The sequence below is a fragment of the Petaurus breviceps genome, unplaced genomic scaffold (genome assembly GCF_028583685.1).
Source record: "Petaurus breviceps papuanus isolate PSGF00001 unplaced genomic scaffold, PetGlider_PUasm1.0 91041, whole genome shotgun sequence".
Lineage (NCBI taxonomy): Eukaryota > Metazoa > Chordata > Mammalia > Diprotodontia > Petauridae > Petaurus > Petaurus breviceps.
Genome location: NW_027187400.1, coordinates 38,781,641 through 38,801,728, shown reverse-complemented (window position 1 = coordinate 38,801,728; position 20,088 = coordinate 38,781,641). Strand labels below are relative to the sequence as shown.

Here is a 20,088-nt window from a genome sequence, read left to right as displayed (position 1 = left end):
CCCCCCTCACTGAGTCCCCATCCCCCCTTGTTGAGCCCCTATGCCCTCACTGAGGCCCCATCCCCCCTTGTTGAGCCCCTATGCCCTCACTGAGCCCCCATCCCCATTCACCAGAGTCCCCACCTCCCTGGCAGCTTCATCCCCCAGTGGGCCTCCACTCTCTTAACTGGCCCTGGCTCAGGGTACATGAGCCGCCCTCCTGGCCCAGCCTTTCCTCCTACAGGTCAGCTACGGGGCCGGCAGTGACCGACTGAGCAGCCGCGAGTCGTACCCGTCGTTCTTCCGGACAGTCCCCAGTGACCGGGTGCAGCTGCGGGCCATCGCGGAGCTGCTGAGCCTCTTTGGCTGGAACTGGGTGGCGGCCGTGGGCAGCGACGATGAATACGGCCGCCAGGGCCTCAGCCTCTTCTCCAGCTTCGCCAACAACCGCAGCATCTGCATTGCCCACGAGGGCACCCTGCCGCTGCCCAAGTCCCAGGACTCCCGGGACCTGGGCAAGGTGGAGTACATCCTGCGGCAGATTAACCAGAGCGCCGTGCAGGTGGTGGTCCTGTTCTCCTCGGAGGCGGCCGCCCGCAGCCTCTTCCGATACTGCATCGTCACCAAGGTGACGCCCAAGGTCTGGGTGGCCAGTGAGTCGTGGCTGGTGTCCGAGCAGATCATCAGCCTGCCTGGCATCGAAGAGGTGGGCACCATCCTGGGATTCCTCGTGCGGGGCTCTCCGCTGCCCGAATTTGGTGACTACGTGGCCCAAAGCCTGAGCCAGGCCGCCAACCAGACCTACTGTGACACTCTGGGAGAGGCCCCGCCCCAGTCCGATGACGACGTGGTCGGGCCGCAGTGCCCGCAGTGCGACGACATCAGTCACAAGGACGTCTCGATCGGTCTGCAGCACCACCAGACTTTCTCTGTCTATGCCGCTGTCTACAGTGTGGCTCATGCTCTCCACCTCGCCCTGGGCTGCAATGCCTCCGGATGCCCCTCCCAGAACCGCACTCGACCCTGGGAGGTAAGGAAGGCTGGTGATGAGCCACCACCTATGTGCCCGGCTTTGGCTAGGGGATGGGGAAAGACAGAAATTAAAGTCTTCTCAAGCAGCTTATGCTCTACTGAGGAAGACAGCATGAGTACACAAAAGAAACACAAAGTCATTGGGAGGAAGGGGGCCCTAGCAGCTGGTGGGGAGCAACAAGACTTCCTGCAGAAGTCTGAGGGAACAGAGGAGTCTAGGAAGTGGAGATGAGGAGGGAAGGCACTCCAGGCATAGAGCACAGCCTTTGCAAAGGGCCAGAGGCCAGAGATGGGTGTCATGTCCAAGAGGCAGCAAAGGCAACCGGTTTGGCTGGAATGTCCAGAGCATAAAGGGGAGCCCTGTAATCATAAGGCTGTGAAGGTAGGTGGGGGCCAAGTGAATGAAGAGTATCCCGTGGGCATTTAATATTTGAGCCCAGCTGTGATAGGGAGCCACTGGATTTATTGGACAGGAAGTGATACAGTCTGACCTCCACATCAGAAAGATTGCTTTGGCAGCTGAGCAGAGGATGGAGAGACAGAGAGGTCAGATTAGAAGATCGCCCTGATCCAGCCAAGAGGTGATCAGGGCCAGGAGGAAGGTAGGGGTCGTGCAAAGGCGGTGAAGAAAGAGATGCTTTGGACACAGAAATGGTGAGAATGAACAACTACCTGCATCCAAGGGGTGTGGCAAAGTGAGAAGCCAATGCCAACTCAACAGAAATAGGGAAATTTAAAAAAGGAAAGGGTCTCAAAGGGGAATGCAAAGATAAAGACTTCTCCTTTGGACATGCTGAGTTTGAGATGGGACCTCCATTTCAAAATGCCCAATAAACAGTTGGTGTTGTGGGGCTGAAGTCAGCAGAAAAATGAGGGATGGATATACAGAGTGGTCTACACAGAGATGATCATTAAACCCAAGGGAGAAAGCGAATGAGAGAGCAGAGAGGGAGAAGAGGGCCCAGGAAACTCTGGGGAACACCCATGATTAGGGGGCCTGATATGAATGATGAGCTAGAAAAAGAGACTGAGGAAGGGTCAGAGAATTAGTAGGAGAAGCCAGAAAGAGCAGTGACCAAAAATGCCAGAGAGGGAGGCAATATTCAGGAGAGGGTGATGAGTGGAGTCAGATGCAGCAGAGAGGCAAGGAGAGGACAGAGGAAACACCATTGGAACTAACACTTTATAGACCATTGCTAACTTTGGGAAGAGCAGTTTCATTTGTTCAAAGGAACAAGACTGCAGAGGGTTAAGGAGTAAGTAAAAAGAGAGGAAATGAAGGCACTGGATGTAGACAGTTATTTTCAAGAAGTCTGGCTAAGAAAAGGAAAAGAGATATTGGACAAATGATGATGGCAGTGGTGGTAATAAAATGCCAGCAGAGTTGGGACCTCCTTGATGTCTGCATGCCCCCCAAGAGTACAAATTACAGCCCCTTTGCACCTCTTCATGGGGCTCCATGGCCAAAGAGTCCATCTCCAAGTGGTAAGCCTCTTGGAGATGAGACCAGGTGATGAGGCTCTCCATGGTCAGCGAGGCCAGTCCTCAGGAAGCAGATAGAGACTCTTGTGGGTATGACACTCAAAGCCTTGTTGGGATAGTAAAACCTGCCAGGGTTTACATTCTTCTGGGATAGGCTGTGAAACCCATGGTAACATTCAGTGTGATGAGGCATCAGAGGAGTATCATAGGAGCAGACATTTGAGCTGGAAGAGTCTTACCCTCTCAAGTTACAGATGGAGAAACTGAGTCTCAGAACTCCACAACTTGACCATATTCCTCTGGGTGGCAGAATTTGAATATAAACCACATCCTCTAGTTCCAAATCCACCAACCTTTTCACAAATTTGAGCACATTCTCCTCCTGACTACCTAAGGGATTTGGGGCTTCACATCCCTGGGCCTCAGTTTCTTCCTTTGTAAAATGAGGGGGTTGGACCTGAAGGCTGTTGGGGTCCCTCTTGCTTCTCCCTCTCAGATGCCTTAGAGTGTGCACTTGTCTCATTTAATGAATGACTGGTCCAGAGTAAGTGCTTGATCAGTACTTTTCTGGGGAGTGACCGGAGCCCTCCTCTGCCCAGGATCCCGTTGCCACCTTTCCCTCCACCCCCTGCCTTTCTCCTTCATCCTCAGCCCAACCTGGCCTGGCCATTCTTGGTCCTTCTCCTCCCTACAGCTTGTGAGCAAGATGTATGACCTGCGCTTCCCTGCCCGCTCCCTCACCCTGCAGTTCGATGGCAGTGGGAACGTGGACATGACCTATGACCTGAAGCTTTGGGTCTGGCACAATAAATCACAACCAGAGTTCATTACCGTGGGCTCCTTCCAAGGGGAGCTGAAGCTCAATCGCTCCCAGATCCGCTGGCACAGCCAAGGGAACAAGGTATGGGGAGCATGTGGGCAGATGGAAGGAAGAAGGGAGGGAGAGAGGGAGGAAAGAAGGCAAAAGATCCTATGTGCATGTGGGAATGGAAGCAGTCCTCTTTGAGGCACCATGCCAAGTACTAAGGATTGGTTCAGTCATTTTTCAGCCTGTCCAACTCTTCATGACCCCATTTGGGTTTTTTTGGCAAAGATACCAGAGTGGTTTGCCATTTCCTTCTCCAGCTCATTTTACAGAAGAGAAAACTGAGGTGAACAGGGTGAAGTGACTTGCCCAGAATCACACAACAAGGGAGGCCAGATTTCAATTCAGGAATATGAGTCTTCCTGACTCCCGGTCCAGTGCTCTATCCACTGGGCCACCTAACTGCCCCAAGTATTATGGCTAGGGAAACAAAAATGACAAATTCATACCTGCCCCTCAGGAAGTTTACATTCTAATGAGACCTAACATGTCAACACAGAAGTAATTTCAGGAGGGAGAGAGACTTACCAGCTAAGAGGATCAGGAAAGGCCTGAACTTAGGAGCTAGTTCCAAAGAGGAGCCACAAAGGAATTGAAGGTGAGGAGATGATATGGTCCAAGCATGGGGCACAGGCTGTACAAAAACATGGCAGTGAGATGGGGTACGTGATGGGGGAAAGGGGCGCAATAGGAAATAGATCTCCGTAGGCAGCTGGCCCTGCTGGGTCAGCCTGGGAACCACAGGATGATGGAGCAGACAAGGAGCCAGAAACCCAGCCAGAAGCACGGGAGGGTACCACTCCCGGCACACATGCGTGTGAAGCCAGAAGGGATGGGGAGGAATCCAGAAAAGGCTGGTCCTCTCACAGTGGCTAGCAACTGACAGAAAATAGGGCTCGTGAGGGGAAAGATGAGTCCAAGGTGCACAAGCTGCAAAGATAGAAATCAGAATGTTTGAGATGTTTGGGGGCAATGGACCAATTGATGGGTCATCCAGGTGGAGGTTGGGCACCTCCCTAGACAGGGGAGGGTGCAGGACTGGTTATGTAAATCACAGGCTGGAAGGCGTAGAGCTGGAAGCCATCTAATCCAATCCCTCATTAGGCAGATGAAGAAAGTGGGGCCTGGAGGGGCTAGCTGATTTGTCCAAGGTCACATAGGTTATGATAGATGTGGGATTTGAACCCAGAACTTCTGCCTTCAAATCTAGCATCCTTTCCACTGTACCAGAGGCAGCAAGGGGGCACCACAGTGCACAAGACTCTGGGTCTGGAGTCAGGAAGACCTGAGTTCAAATCTCACATCAAAACATTTACTAGCTATGTGGCCCTGGGCAAGTCACTTAACCACTGTCTACTTCAGTTTCCCCAACTGTGAAACAGAAATCATAGTAGCACCTACCTCCCAGCGTTGTCATAAGGATCAAATGAGATAATATTTGTGGAGCTTAGCACAGTGCCTAGCACACCGTGGGAGCCTAATAAATGCTTGCTTCCTTTTTCCCTTTCCTTAAAGTCTCTGAGTTGTCTACATAGAGATGATTATTGAACTAATGGGCTGAGTTATAATTATTTTGGTTCAGTCATTTTTCAGTTGTGTCTGACTCTCCATGACCCCATTTAGGGTTTTCTTGGCAGAGATACTAGCATGGTTTGCCATTTCGTCCTCCAACTCATTTTACAGATGAGAAAACTGAGGTAAACAGGGTGAAGTGACTTGCCCAGGGTCACATAGCTAGTAAGTGTCTGAGGTCACATTTGAACTCAGGAAAATACGTCTTTCTGACTCCAGGTCCAGTGCTCTATGACTCTGGTGCCCCCTAGCTGTCATCATTATATACCAACCTATTTGTGGAGGGGTCAGAGGAGAACCTGGGATCCCAGTACTAAAGATGCCTCCTGGGCCTCTTTCCTTGCCACCCCCTCTTCCCCATGTAGCCCAGAAGTTGCCAGCAGGTGCCAGGATAATTCTCACATGTCACTGATGTGGAGATTGAGGTCCAGAACTATTAAAGAACAGACCCAAAGTATTAGCAGCAATCTGAAGCCCTTCCGGATCAATCCGGATCAATGATGAAGCTGCTTCCTTCATGGCCATGGAATGGGAAGGGGTCCCAGGATCTTGGGAATAGCCAGGCTTCAGAGCTGTGCCTGTCCAGTGATTTCCCCCCCTTTCCCCACTACCTTTCCCAGGAGCCTGTGTCCAGGTGCTCCCGAGAATGTGAGGAGGGCCAGGTGAGGAGGGTCAAAGGTTTCCACTCCTGCTGCTATGACTGTCTGGACTGCAAAGCCGGAACCTACAGACAGAACAGAGGTGAGTCCAGATCCAGCCCCACCTTGGCCTAACAAGGCACCTACTCAGGTACTCCCCACAAACATGACTCGGACCCTTCTGCCCTCCTAGCACCGGCTCATGCCCTCACTGCAGCCCCTTCTGAGAAGAGATAGCACCATATCAAAGACTGGTGCAAAGAGGTGGCCCCAGCAGAGCTGCCCCCCAAGTTAGCTGCCCTTGGAATTAAATGCAAGGCAGTGGCTGGGGAGGGGAAGGGAAATGGAAGAAGGAGGGAAGAACGAGGAAGCATCTGAGCATTAAAAGCCCTTCCTATACAACCTCTGGCTGCAGCCTGGGCTGCCAAGGGCTTAGAAGTGGGAGTAATGGGCAGAAGTTACAGGCACAAATTTCAGTTCATATGATCACAAGAAGGGGAAAAAAGAAAGGAAGAAGTAAGCAATTATTAAATGTGTTTTATTTCTTTGAGGCAATCAGGGTTAAGTGACTTGCCCAGAGTCACACTGCTAGCAAGTGTCTGAGCTGTATTTAAACTCAGGTCCTCCTGATTCCAGGACCAGTTCTGTATCTACTGGGCCACCCAGCTGTCCTGAGGCAAGCAGTTATTAAGTGTCTGACCCTTCCTGAGCTCAGGACACTATCCACTGTGCACCATCAACAATCAAGCCTCTATAATCAGAGGACCTTGGGGGACCATTGAATCCAATTCCCTCATTTTCCAGAAGAAGAATCCATAGCTTTTCTGGCCCCTGTTAATGCTAGTGCCTTCCCTTGGAAATGAGCTCAATTTAATCCATATATACGGTTTTCTTGTACATGATTGTGTTTTACGTTTTCTCCCCCGTTAGAGTATGAGCCCTTTTTTGTGTCTTTAGTGTTTAATGTACTATGGCATACAGTAAGCCCTTAGGAAATACTTGTTGACTGTGGTTGAGGCAGGATTTGAATCCAGGTCCAATGACTGACTCCAAGTCCAATGCTCTGTTACTTTACCACACTGATCTTCTGTCTGTATAAGGAAAACTCTGCTAATGATTAAGAGCTGTCCAGATCTGTAGTAGGCTGTCCCCAGAGTGGTCGCATGGATCTTGAGCAGAGACCAGAGGATTCCTGGGGGATGTCATGGAGATCTCACTGAGGTCTGGAGATGTTGTGCCCAAATCCAAATCACATGCCACCTGATTTGGATCCCACCATTAAACCCCTTTATATGTCTTTGTCTCTATCCTTTACCCTGTAATAGCTTGAAACAGCTTAAGGCATAGTCTTTGGATATTGCCCAAGGCGTAGTTCCCTAACCCCCTACTTCCTGAATCAGCATTCTGTATATCATCACTATGTACAAGGATCAACCCTGGGGTTATGGTACAAGCTTATCTTAAGAAGAGACCACCCTGTACTCAGAACATGACCCTAGCTTGTCCCCATTACCCAGTGACCCTCTTCCCTGTTCTAGGAGAGACTCCTTTATTCCAGGAAAGTTGCATCCTCGTTCCCTTGCATTATTAGCCATGAACTATAGATCTAACCAATGGCAATTCTTGGCTTTTGTGCATCATTGCTTATGCTAGTTCTCCTCCCCAACTGGTTTTTGTGGTTTTAGCTTTATAAACATTGTGTATACCCCAATTCGGGGCTGCCTGATTTGAGTTTATACTCCAGGCAATCATGAGTTTAATCAATAAATCCACACTTAAATTTACCTTGAACCCAGGTCTCAGCTCACTCTTATTCTCTGCACAACAGAGAGCCCTTCCAGGGCTGAGATCTGGGGGAGGGGGGGGGATGATGCTAGGTTTCAGAGACAGAGATTCTGGGGACTGGGCTCTCCATCCCTTCTCTGTACCCCCCTCTCAGTTATCTGTGGCCTGAAAGAAAAGGACCCCAGATGACCCACATGCCCAGCCCAGGAAATGAGTGGGGTAAGGGGAATCCATCTCTGAGGCTTGCCTGCCAGCCTGCCCCACACCCTTCCTCCCCCTGGACTATTTTGCAGATAACTTGTCCTGCACTGCCTGTGAATACCACCAGTGGTCTCCTGATCTCAGCAATCAATGTTTTCCCCGGACCATCAAATTCTTGGCATGGAGAGACCCAGTGGTAATTGCTTTACTTCTTCTGCTGCTGTTAGCAGTGATTCTGAGCCTGGCGGCTCTGGTGCTCTTTTGCTACCACTGGGGTTCCCCACTGGTGCAGGCCTTGGGAGGCAACCTCAGCTGCTTTGGTCTGGGCTGCCTGACTCTGGTCTGCCTTAGTGTTCTCCAGTTCCCAGGCCAGCCCAGCAAGATCAGCTGCCTGGTTCAGCAGCCCTTCTTCCACCTGCCACTCACTGGCTGCCTCAGCACCCTCTTCCTTAAATCGGCCGAGGTCTTCCTAGCATCAGAGTTCCCAGGCCAGGCAAGGCAGCTTCGCAAGTGGCTACGCGGGCCCCAGGTCTGGCTACTGGTGGCTCTGCTATTGCTTGCTGAGGGGACAGTCTGCATCTGGTACCTGCTGGCTTTCCCCCAAGTCATGGTGACTGACTGGCAGACGCTGCCCCGTGAGGCCCTGGTGCATTGCCGAGTACGTTCCTGGTTCAGCTTCGTCATGGTGCACATAGTCAACGTGGCACTGGCCTTCCTCTGTTTCCTCGGTACCTTCATGGTGCAGAGCCAGGCTGGGCGATACAATTTGGCCAGGGGCATCACTTTCGCCATGCTGGTGTACTTCATCACCTGGATCTCCTTCATCCCACTCTTTGCCAATGTGAACAAGATCTACCAGCCGGCCATGCAGATGGCTGCCATCTTGCTCTGTGCCATTGGAATCCTGGCCACTTTCTACCTACCCAAGTGCTACCTGCTGCTCCGGGAGCCACACCTCAACACTCAAGAATTTTTCCAGAGCTTTCTGGAGCTGGGGTCATGGGACAGAGGAGAAGACCAGGAAGGGAAGGCAGCAAAGAAAGGGAGCCAGTGATTTCCCAGGTCTGGACTCAGGCTGACCCTAAATCCACAAGGATTCTTATCTAAGACCCCTTGATCCTAACCCCACAGTAACACTCTCAGTGAACCCAGGACTGTGGCCCCAGCAAGACTCTAACTCCGCTATGACTCTAAACTGAGATCCCCCATGGTTCCATAATGATCCTGCCTTTGTGATCCTAACCTCAGTAATACAGGGTCCCATAATCCTAACCTCAGTGATGCCACAACCTCAAATCTGGCCCCATGAAACCAGAGTGCCCCTAGTTCCCACCTACAGTGACTACTCCCCTCCAAGTTCTGTGCAGTCTTTAAAGCAAAAATTCTTAACCTGGGGTCTATGATATGGTTTTAAAAAAAATTTTTATAACTGTGTTTCAATATAATTAGTTTCCTTTTTAATTCTATGGATTTTGTTTTGTGAGTTTAAGTACATTCTAAGAAGAAGTCCATGTTGCAAAAAAGGAAAGAATCCCTAATAAGAAGGAAGCCAGGCTCAGCACCCACTGAGTCTAGCTCAGGCTGCAGGTGACTGCCCCAAGCTGGACAACTCCCTGCAGGGAGAGCTCTTCCTGCCCGAGGAGTCAGCTGCTGTTCCTTACACTGATAGTGGGCCAAATCAAGCTGTTAAGTGCTAACTTAGCACTAAGAGACATAAAAAATGGAGACCCTTATCCTGCCCTCAGAAAGCTCACAATCTATTAGTAAGAGGGGGAAAGGTCAAGACACGGGCACAGAGAAATTTAATAGGACTGGATACAAGAAGTCCCAGCTTTTACGGGCTCAAGATTGATGAGAGGAAGGGACTGCTTCTGGCTGATTGGGGGAGGAGGTATTGAAAGAAGTCAGGCTTCACTGAAGGTTGAGATGACACAAGAGAACAGGGTTGGATCCAGTTTGGCTGCAGTGCAGAGCATGGGAGAGACTGGAGGCACCAGAAACCCAGAAGGGTCATCAGGGATTATCTAACCCGACTCCCTCATTGGACTGAAGCCCAGAGAGGTTGTGACTGCCCACATAGCCAGTAAGCCACAAAGGTGCAGCTTGGACCCAGGTACTTCGTGGCTAAGTTCAGCTCTCTTTCCACCACATAGCTCTGGGAAGTCCACCTAGTCAGTTTAACAAAACTGTGTGTGGCTTTATCTCCAAGAACACTGACATCACCACCCCCAGGTCAGCTCCAGGCTCTGCGCTCTCTCTCCTCATCCCTATTTGTAGGTAAGAGCTCAGGAAATAGAGGTTCAGCCTAGCATTGGCCTCAGCCAGACAGAGGCCAATTATGGATCATCTACTCCAGAATTAGCCCGATCACCACTACTACCACCCTTTTCCCCCTCCCCTGGAATGGAAAGGGAGGCAACTGGGAACTCCAGAGGAAGGAGGGGACCTTAGGTGGCTAAAACTCTTTAGGTCATGACCAGGAAGCCTAGGGTCAGAGAAGAGCCTACCCTAGATGTGTTTCTGACCTCACACGAGTCTTAGCCCTGATTTGGGTTGATGTGGGAGGCATGGACAGCACAAAGATAAAACAGGATTGGGGAGCCAGCCAATGCAGATATAGCTACAGGTGTAGGAAAGGGAGCACCATGGAAAGAAGACAATAGAACAGCAACTTTCCCTGGTCAAAAGTGAGGTCTGCAAATCACTTTGTAGACCTTCAAGTGATAGGCTGGCTACTATTAGAGTGAACCCTTCAGCACCATGGATAGCACTCCAGGCTTCTGTGGCTCTGCAAATGTCTACTAAGACGCAGGGGCTTTCCTCAACCTGGGTACAAAGGAATCCCAGGAAGAGAAAGCAGTTTGGAAGCATCCAAGTCTGGAAACAGCCAGTGGTTCCATGGTGCATAGAACACTGGGCCTGGAGTTAGGAAGATGTAAGTTCAAATCCAGCCTCAGACACTAGTTGTGTGACCCTGGGCAAGTCACTTCACCCTGTGTGCCTCAGTTTCCTCGTCTGTAAAATGAGCTGCAGTAGTAAATGGCAACCCCCCCCCCAGGATCTTTGTCAAGAAAATCCCAATGGGGTCACAAAGAGTTGGACATGACTGAAATGAATGACCAAGAAACAAGTCTGGGAAAGATTAGAGCTGAGCCCCAAACAGCCTGATGGAAAAGGAAGAAAAGACAGAAGACCAAGGAGTCACATAAAATTAAAAGCTTTTTTAAAGTGTTTAAAATAGCATTTACACAGAAGCAGAATTTACACAGATGCATCTATATATTAACTATACAGACACTCAGGCTTTGATACAATATCTACAGAATAGAATCCTGTGGAAGCGAGAGACACTGGACAGGAAGCGGTGCATTCCACATGAGCCAAGGCCCCACGGGATGGGCACACCTGAGACCAGGTGAGGGTCTGGGGAAGGGGCACCTGAGATCAGGTGAGGGTCAGGGCCCACCTGAGACCAGGTGAGGGTCTGGGGAAGGTGCATCTGAGATCAGGTGAGGGTCAGGGCCCACCTGAGATCAGGTGAAGGTCTGTGGAAGGTGCACCTGAGATCAGGTGAGGGTCAGGGCCCACCTGAGACCAGGTGAGGGTCTGGGGAAGGTGCACCTGAGATCAGGTGAGGGTCTGGGGAAGGTGTACCTGAAAACAGGTGAATGGTCAGGGTTAGACACACCTTGAGAATAGGTGAGGGTCTGGAAAAAGGTGCACCTGAGAATAGATGAGAGGGCCAGGGCTGGACACACCTGAAAACAGGCTGGGGTCAGGGGAAGGAACACTGCAGAGACAAGGGCCTAGGGTGAGGGTGTGTGCATTATTTCAAACACTTCACCTTTATTCCATCCCCTCTGCCCCATTATTGTACATATGCAGTCTCATGTGGGTTTCTGCCAATCACTGGTTAGAGTAATTTTGTCCTTTAAAAGCAAACCATGCTCATTCAGTCAGATGCAAACAAAGCAAACAGGAAGGTGGGTCGTGGGCAGAGTCCCTTCTGTCCTCTGGCCTTTGGCCCTTTCACTGACCATGCTCTCGCCATGGCGGCCCCAGCTAAGTGCACAAAGCCCACCTTGGCTGCCACCTGGCTCTCCTCTCCATCTTAGAGGCCTGGGCTGGGGGGATCCAGGGGAATCTCAGGCCAGCTACAGGAGGGGGTTTGGCCACAGTCCGCCTCGACCCTGTCAGTGATACAGGGGAGGGGGCCCTGCACTCAAGGCCTGGTGCAATAAATAAATAAATAAAACAGCACTGTTAGGGCACCCCCAAACCACTGGAGGGGCGGGAGGGGATGATATCAATCCTACCTTTCACTCCAAAAGCCATGTGTTCATATGTGGAGAACAGGGAGGAGATTGGACTCTAAAACTCCCTCACCACTCTCCTCCCCCCAAATTGCCACTGACCCTGCAGCAGCCAGCCAATGAATGGCCCCACTTGACTTCTTGGCTGGGACACACAGGGAACAGGAGAACATGGGTGAGAAGGGAGCTGGCAGCACCCAGAGGGAAGAGGCTCAGGACAGGACAGACCTGCCAGGAGAAGGCGGAGCTCTCCAGATGGGGTGGGGGAGAGGAGGGACACACTTCTCATTCCTGGATGACCCACGCCAAGCTGAGGCTTGACAAACCACAGATTTCTTAAGGGTCACCCTCCCAGCACCCAGCATGGGCCAGCCCTTCACAGGGTTAGACAGGGCTAACTAAGCCTTCTCCCAATTCCCAACTCCACCCCCAACAAACACACCAGATCAGACCAGGATGGAAACCTGGGTAATCCACAGGCAAAGTGACGAACCGGGGACAATGCAGAATTGACCACAGTAAGGTCCTCCACCTTCCTATACAAAACAGCCCTCACTTAGGGCCAAGCTAGCTCACCCCTCCAGCACTCTCAAGCTCCAAGGATGTGCTCTGGGGGGACTTCTCAGCCCTAGGGTAGGGGACAGAGCCCAAGCAGCCCTGCCCCCTCTCCCACCTACCCAGAGGGCCCCAGACAGCACACAGAACCCCACCCCCACCCTCGGCCCTGGGAGCCCAAGGTTCTGAGCTACCCCCTAACTGTAGGGATGAGAGAAACTGAGGCCCAGTGAGGGGTGATATTAGCCCCGGGGCATGTCTCCAGCTGGCCGCAAAGCTGGGCTTCCTCCCCATTTCTGACTTCATCATCTGATACATCCCATTTGCTGCCTCTCAGGGTCCTCAGCCCTGGGGTCCCTCCCACAGCCCTGGCTGGGGAGCCATAGTAAGCGTTTCAGGACCACAAGGTCATTATCACAGCAGCAGTCGATGAGAATTCATGCTCCCCCTCCCCACCGGCATTGCTTTCATATGATCTGGGTTGGGTGCTGGCCTCTGTAGGTGCAGAGTGTTGAGAAGGACTCTAGTTAGCAAGCCTGATGAAGGGGTGGAGGAAGGTGGGGGCGGATTTGGCACTTCCCCCCTCCCCGATCGAGTTGGGGGGGGACTCATCACCATTACTGTCCTTTTTCACCAAAGCCTTCAAATTCTCCTCCTCCAAAGATGGGAAGCCAAAGGGGGAGAGAGGAGTCTGAAGGCACTTTTCCCATTACATGATGTCCACGAAGAATTCACAGGGGTTGCCCATGGCCTTCTGGAAGGACTGGCGGCTGCCAGTGAGCTCGGGGGGCACTGCGGCCAGCTCACGCACAGGTGGGCCCCCAGGGGGGCCACTGAGCGTTGTCAGCACCCTGGTGCCCACCTTGGGCAAGGGGTGCAGTGGGGGCAGACCAGGGGCACCAGTGGAGAGCTGGCTCCGAGGGCTGCTGCCCCGGCTAAGCTGGCTGGGCGGGCGCTCCCGCCGGCCCCCACTACCCGCTGCACTGCGCACCGTGTGCTCTGACTCACTGCTGCCCCCGCTGCCCCCGGCCCCTGTCCGGCGCTCCTTCTCCCGCCCTAGTGCCCGCCGGCTGCTCTCGCTGGCGCTCCTGTTCGAGCCGCTGCTCCTGCTTCCTACAGGGACAGAAAAGGAAGCGAGAGTGGTGCATCAAGGCCAGTCCTGTGCCCAGCAGCTGCTGCCATGGCACCCATCATGGGAGGGCAGGGGAGAAGAGCCATGCAGAGACACTACAACCCCAGAAGCCATAGCAGATTGGGGATGGGGGGGCAACAGGGGACATGCAAAGGCACAGAATGGGGGTGGGGAAGAGGGAAGGCATCACCAAACAATGATCACAGAAGAAGGCTTAGTGACCTCAGTAACCCTCCCCTCTCCTCCCCCAGGCCCTCCATCCCTAGACACTCCATTTGGCCAGTCCAGGTAAGGGCTTCCCAGAACCTTGTGAGGAGGTGGGGTTCTCAGTTCTGCCAAAGGGTGGTGAAACAGTACACCCACTGTGCCCATCAGGAACAGCCCATTGGCAAACTCGACCCCCCCACTTCCTGTGAAGCTGGACAGCCCCGCCCCATAGCAGGAGCAAAAGGGTCTGTGGCCCAGGGGCCCTGCGGCCCAGGGGTGCTGCCCTCAGGGGCTTCTGTGGGGGCAGGGAAGGGAGCTGGTGAGCTCCCCTGGATACCTGGCCAGCTCTGGTGGGGGGAGTGGGGAGAGAACGCCTGAGAACACCACCCTCAAAGCCCTGCCTCTCTGCGGTGCCTCTGCCTGGGGGCAGCACGGGCATCTCAGGGGCATGCCATGGCGCCGATCTCATACATAGGCTTACCCGTCCCCCAGAGGCATCCACTCCGTTAGGAGTCCTTCAGTCTAATGCTTGCTCAGCACAAAACAAGGGAATAATACCAAGTTATACATTAGGAAGCACTGTATACCCTCCAGTGCCCAGGGGACAGAGCCAGAACTGTGGCCACGGGCACCCGTGCCCCTGGGGAGGCCTCCCACCCACTGCTCTGACCGATCACTCCAAGCTCCATACACAGCTTCTCTGTTCAGGCGCCCGCCCTGATTGACCCCACCGCATACTGGCATTACTGGGCGACTGTTCATGCAAGGCAGATAGTATCTACCCATCTGTAAGCATCTGAGTCCCTTTGGCACTCCTGTGGGTGCAGCCCCATGCTGAAGGCTCACAGAGATGGGAGGGACCTTGGAAGGCCCTTATTCCAACACCTCCATTTCACAGCTGAGGAAATTGAGTGCAAGTGAATGGCTCCAGGCCAGGTAGGGTTTCTAATAACCTGAGCCAATGTTCTTTTCCCCAGCACAAGACTGCCCTCAGAAGGGCCTCAGAGTGCTCATGACCTCCAGAGCTACCAGAGAGGGCAGGGTGCATTCTGGCCCATGGGACACCCTCCCCTCTCTACCAAGCAGCAGACTGATGTCCCCATGTCTGAAGAACATCTCCGCCTTGGGGCAGCTGGTTTAGAGAGCACCTTCTAAGACCGCACCAAACCTGCCCACTTTGTGATCCACTAATCATGGTCCCCCATCAGTCCACCATGGTCCATCATGTTCCCGTCAGTCTCCAAATCTGTGAATCATCCCCAAGCCTCCCCTCTCCTTCTCTTCTCCCAATATGCTCAGCTCCAGGACCAATCTTCCTAATACAGGCCTTCTCCTTCTTTCTGACCAACCCCCGCCTAGTCTGCCCTTCTCTGGCCTCTGCCCCTCTGGCCCATCCTGCTGAGGCCACCACCGCTACTTCCCAAATGCCTAGGACTGAAGGTCCCTCTCCAAACAAATAGCTTCCGCAGCTTCCCTTTACCCAAATGAAAAAATCAAAGGGGTCGTAGCGATAGCTGAGCCCAACCGCCTCACGGCACAGCAGGTGCCCAGACAGGGGCAGTATCCTGCTGTGGGTCTCACAGGGAGCTAGAGCCAGAACCAAGAGCAGAGTTGAAGTCTTCTGGCTCAATGGGGATTTCCCCCTAGGCCCCAGTGGAGGCAAAGGGAGGTGGCATTGGCACTGGCCTTGTCAGGAAGACACAGGTTTAAATCTTGCCCCAGATACTCACTAGCTGTGGACCCCTGGGCAAACCACGTCACGTCAGTTTCATTTCCTCATCTGTAAAATGAGGGGGCTTACCTCAGTAGCCTCTGAGGCCCCTTCCCACTCGAAAACTTGGGCTTGCTCCCCCATCCATCCCTTCCCCTCCAAGCACACTGAGCATCTCCCTGGCCTTATGGCCATCTAGCACAGTCACCTCCAATCTGTGGCTTTGTATATGCCATCTCTCCTATTTGGTCCATTTGAGCCCTCCCTTGCCTTCAAGGACCTGGCTTGAACCTCACCCCTCTTTTGGGAAGCCTGCTTTGATGACTGGGGAGACCTTTCCCCCACAGCCCTGGTCTGGTTTTGAATTCTCCCCATTTCTCTTCTCCCTCATCACTCTCCTTCTTCAGGCTCCTCCCACCAGATGGTCGTTTTCACTGGGCCCTTGACATACATGGACCACGTGACATAGGGAATGAGAGCCAGGGGCCAGGGCTCAGGCCATGCTGCCCCTCCTGGCATCTCCACAGCACGGGGCGAGACACAGAGAAGACTCAGAAAATACTTGCTCAGCTGAACTAGGTATGCCCAGTCTAGGTCAGCCCTGGACACTGTCCCTCTGCCCCAGTGTCAGCCAGCTCCAGGGGCTACATCAGAAGGGGGGGAAGGGGTGTCGCGGGCAGGGAAGCGTCCCCGCTGACAGTCAGCCGGGGAAGCCCAGCCTTTAGGGAGCGCATGGGAAGGAGGCGCAGGACAGCAGCAGAAACAGGAGGGAGAAGCTGATGGCCAGGGCCTGGGGGAGCCTGGGAAGGCGCGGGGTGCTGTGCGCTGGGCCCTGGGGGCCTCACCTTCGCTCTGCTGGCTTCCTGCACTCCCACTCCCATAGCTGAAGCCTGGGTCCTGATAGGCAGGTGGGAAGCCCGGGGGAGGCACAGGGTAGGGGTAGGAATACCCCTGCCCCACGGGCCATGGGGCCGCTGGGTGGGGGAGCGGCGCCAGCGTGTCCTGGTCCGAGGCTCCACCAGATCCATTGTTGAGGTTAAGTGCCGCCAGATCTGGGGAAAGGAAGCAAATGGAGAGGAGGAGAAGGTGTCTGACATCATGGCCCTCTCCCACTAGCTAGGGTTTTGGGGCCCACAGCTGTTTGCGTGCTGTCTCCCCACTAGACTGGAAGCTCCATGAGGGCAGGAGATGGTTTTTTGCCCTTCTGTGTAGCCTCAGGGCTCAGTACAGTCTCAGTACAGTACAGCCTCAGTCTGGTATACAGTTGGTGCTTAATAAGTGCTTACTGGCTGGCTGACTATGGGAGGACAGAGTGAGGACAGCTCCTCCTCCTAGCCTAACTTGGCTGGCAGCAACCCCAATAAGACAGGAAAGAAACCAGGGTTTCCTGGATCTGTAGCTCATGTGGGGCTTACCCCCCCACACACACACACTATATACAATTCTTTCTTCCCCACACCTGGAATCCCTCAGGTCTCATTCCTCACCTGGAGCAGAAGAGACAAAGGAGCTCTCCGATGGGTTCTAGACTGCTGCTCTCCTACCTGCCCTGTGACCAGGGGCCACTCGGGCCCACCCAGGCCTCTGTCTCCTTTTCTGCCAACCACTAAGGGCTGGCCAGCCCTACATTTCATGGCAGGTGGCTCTGACCAGAGCCTCTCAAGGATTCCAATTTCTGCTCCCATCAGAACTCAAGAACAGGTCACCCCAGGGCCCACGTCTCCTGAGCCCCAGGGGCCTTCTGAGAAAAGACCAAAAGGTCATATCTCCCCAGTAATAATGGTAATTAATAAGAGTAATAATAAAACAACAATATGATTCTTATTATAGCTAGCATTTACACAGCGCTTTAAGTTACAAAGCACTTTACAAATATTTCATTTGATCCTCACAACTACCCTAGGAGCAAGGTGTTGTAAATTATCTATTTTAGGGATGAGCCAGCCGCCTAAGGCAGGTGGAGGTTACATAACCTGCCCATGGTTACACAGCAAGCAAGTGTCTGAGGACACATTTGAATTCAGGTCTTCCTTACTCCAGGTCCAGCACTCTGTTCGACAAATGGGGAAACTGAGGCAGAAAGAGGTTACTTGAGCCTCACCAAGGGTCCCCCAGTTAGGAAGTCTCTAAGGCCAGATTCAGATCTTCCTGTGCACTTCTCATTACCCATGGTTTCTTCCAACCCCGCCCCACCCACCCTCACCCTCCCTGTGCCCTGGCCCATCCTTACTACTGCACAGGTCCCCGAAGACATAATAACACTGCTCAGAGAAAGTGATCTTATTCACGGTATGCCTCAGGTAGCCATGTTTCAGCATGCTGCTGGCATACTTGCGGGCCTCCCGCCGGTCTTTGAAGCCCTCCACGTGTGTATAAAGCCAGTCTACCACGTCTGCCCCTAGAAGAGGGAAGTGGGGTGGGGGGCATCGTCAGGGACCTTCTCCCAGACTCCTGCCATCCACAGCCCAAGGCCACACCCCATCCAGTACAGGGCCAGCTCTCACCAAGGGGCAGCAGAGAGACCAGCCAGATGGTTGGCCAGATATTAATAATAACAACAATGATAATAATAAAAATAGTTCCCATTTCTACAGCTCGTCAAGATTTTCAAAGCACTCTTTCACAACCCCATCCCTTGGACCCATGATGAAAGTGGTAAATTGTTATTATCCCCATTTTACAGATGGGAAAACTGAGGCACAGAAAAGGAGGGGGACTTTCTCAGGGCTGTACCACAAGCGTCAGAGCTAGAAATCAGACCCAGGTTTCTTGCCTGTAAGTGTGGTGCTCTCTACACCAAAGTAGGGCCCAACTGGCCCAGAACCCAATGCCGGGTGGCCCTGACTGTTCTCTACTCCAAGTGTGAACACACACTCCATAGCTGCCAACCTTCTAGGTTCAGATATCCACAATCTTGTAGCCATTCCCTTCACTCCAATGGCAGAGATATCACCCAACTTTGACTCTCCACACATCTCCCCTGGACTACTGCCACCCCCTCCTAACTGGCCTCCCCACTTCTAACCTGTTCTGAGAGGCCAAAGGGCTTTTCCTAAAGCACAGCTCTGACCAGCAGACCAGCACTCATTCTAAGGGCTCCCTTTTCCTGTAGGCTAAAAATCCAAGTCCTCTGCTATTTCAAACCCCTTCACAAAGTCTACAGCTTCCCTTTTCAGGGTAATTGCACATGATTCCCCTCTCCCCACCACCTTCCCACCTGCCATAGACTCTATATTTTGGCTAGAGTGGCCTATTTGCTATTCCCCATATTCATCCTTTTACCTCTTTTCTCCATGCCTTTGCCCAGTCTGGTCCCCATGCCTAGACTGCCCTCCCTCCTCACCTATGCCTCAAAGAATTTCTAGATATCTTTCAAAGTTCAGCTCAAATATGATTATGATGGAATACTATGGTGCTATAAGAAATGATGAGCAGGATGCTCTCAGAAAGACCTGGAAAGACTGACATGAACTGATACAAAGTGAAACGTACTGTATACAAAGTAACAGCAACATTGTAAGATGATCAGCTGGGGATGACTTAGCTGTTCTCACTGATAGAATGATCCAAGACAACTCTGAAGGACTTAGGGTGAAAGATGCTGTCCACCCCCAGAGAACTGATGGTGTCTGAATACAGACCGAAGCAGACTTTTTTAAACTTTCTTTATTTTTCTTGAGGTTTTTTATTTTTTGGTCTATTTTCTTTCATAACATGAGTGTTATGGAAATATGTTTTGCATGACTACACATGTAGAACCTCTTGCTTGCCTTCTCAATGAGATGGAGTGGGGAGGGAGAGAATTTGGAACTCAAAGTTCTTTAAAAATGAATGCTAAGGCAGGGGCGGCCAGGTGGCTCAGCGAGTAAGAGCACCGGCTCCAGTGTTGGGACGACCTGGAGATCGAATCCCGGGCTCAGACACTCAGCACCACACCCAGAAATAACTGGCCATGTAACCTTGAGTAAGTTACTTAACCCCGATTGCTTAAAAAAAAAATGAATGCTAAGGGACGGCTAGGTGGCACAGTGATTAGAGCACCAGCCCTGGAGTCAGGAGGACCTGAGTTCAAATCCGGCCTCAGACACTTAACACAAAAACTAGCTGTGTGACTTTGGGCAAGTCACTTAACCCCAGTTGCCCTCCAAAAAGCAAAATAATAATAAAAATAATAATAATGAATGTTAAATATTTTTTACATGTGACTGGAGAAAAATAAAACAGTAAATAAAATTTTTTTAAAAGCTTAGCTCAAGGGCCATTTCTACAGAAAAGAAGTCAATTCAGAGCCTCCCCTAGAAATTACTTTGTAGGAGCTTAATAAATGTTGCTCATATGAATGAATAGATTTCTCCCCACTCTGCCCCCTCACTCATAGGATTCCAATCCCCCAGGGCAGGGGATGCATTTTTCCCCCTTCTCTTCCCAACAGCCACATCCAATTTCCCTCAGACCCTGGGGGAGAGCTGACTCACCAATGACTGCATTTGAGATGGTGATTTTCAGCCACATCCGGTCCCGTATCTCTAGGCCCGAGTCTGGAAGCTGCATAACTTTCACTATGGCCCCCATGTCACTCTTCACAGTCAGAGGAGACTCCTCGAGTTCTGAAAAGG

At 52.2% G+C, this 20,088-nt stretch overlaps 2 protein-coding genes across 4 annotated transcripts in view; one reads left to right on the top strand and one right to left on the bottom strand.

The window, feature by feature from the left end:
* The window catches only part of TAS1R3 (taste 1 receptor member 3), a 10,749-nt gene extending 1,669 nt beyond the window's left edge, over positions 1-9,080 (top strand). The window contains exons 2-5 of the mRNA XM_069078407.1: positions 224-1,009; positions 3,188-3,394; positions 5,551-5,671; positions 7,647-9,080. Coding sequence (XP_068934508.1) covers positions 224-1,009; positions 3,188-3,394; positions 5,551-5,671; positions 7,647-8,608 — 2,076 coding nt within the window. The 3' untranslated portion in view covers positions 8,609-9,080. The remainder of the gene's footprint in view (positions 1-223; positions 1,010-3,187; positions 3,395-5,550; positions 5,672-7,646) is intronic.
* A 1,675-nt stretch (positions 9,081-10,755) lies between these two features.
* DVL1 (dishevelled segment polarity protein 1) overlaps positions 10,756-20,088 on the bottom strand; it is a 48,184-nt gene continuing 38,851 nt past the window's right edge. For all 3 annotated transcript variants that reach the window (XM_069078404.1, XM_069078406.1, XM_069078405.1), the window contains exons 12-15: positions 19,948-20,079; positions 17,703-17,870; positions 16,318-16,524; positions 10,756-13,535 (exon numbers count right to left, since the gene is read on the bottom strand). In XM_069078404.1, the coding sequence (XP_068934505.1) occupies positions 13,132-13,535; positions 16,318-16,524; positions 17,703-17,870; positions 19,948-20,079 (911 nt within the window). In that variant the 3' untranslated portion in view covers positions 10,756-13,131. The remainder of the gene's footprint in view (positions 13,536-16,317; positions 16,525-17,702; positions 17,871-19,947; positions 20,080-20,088) is intronic.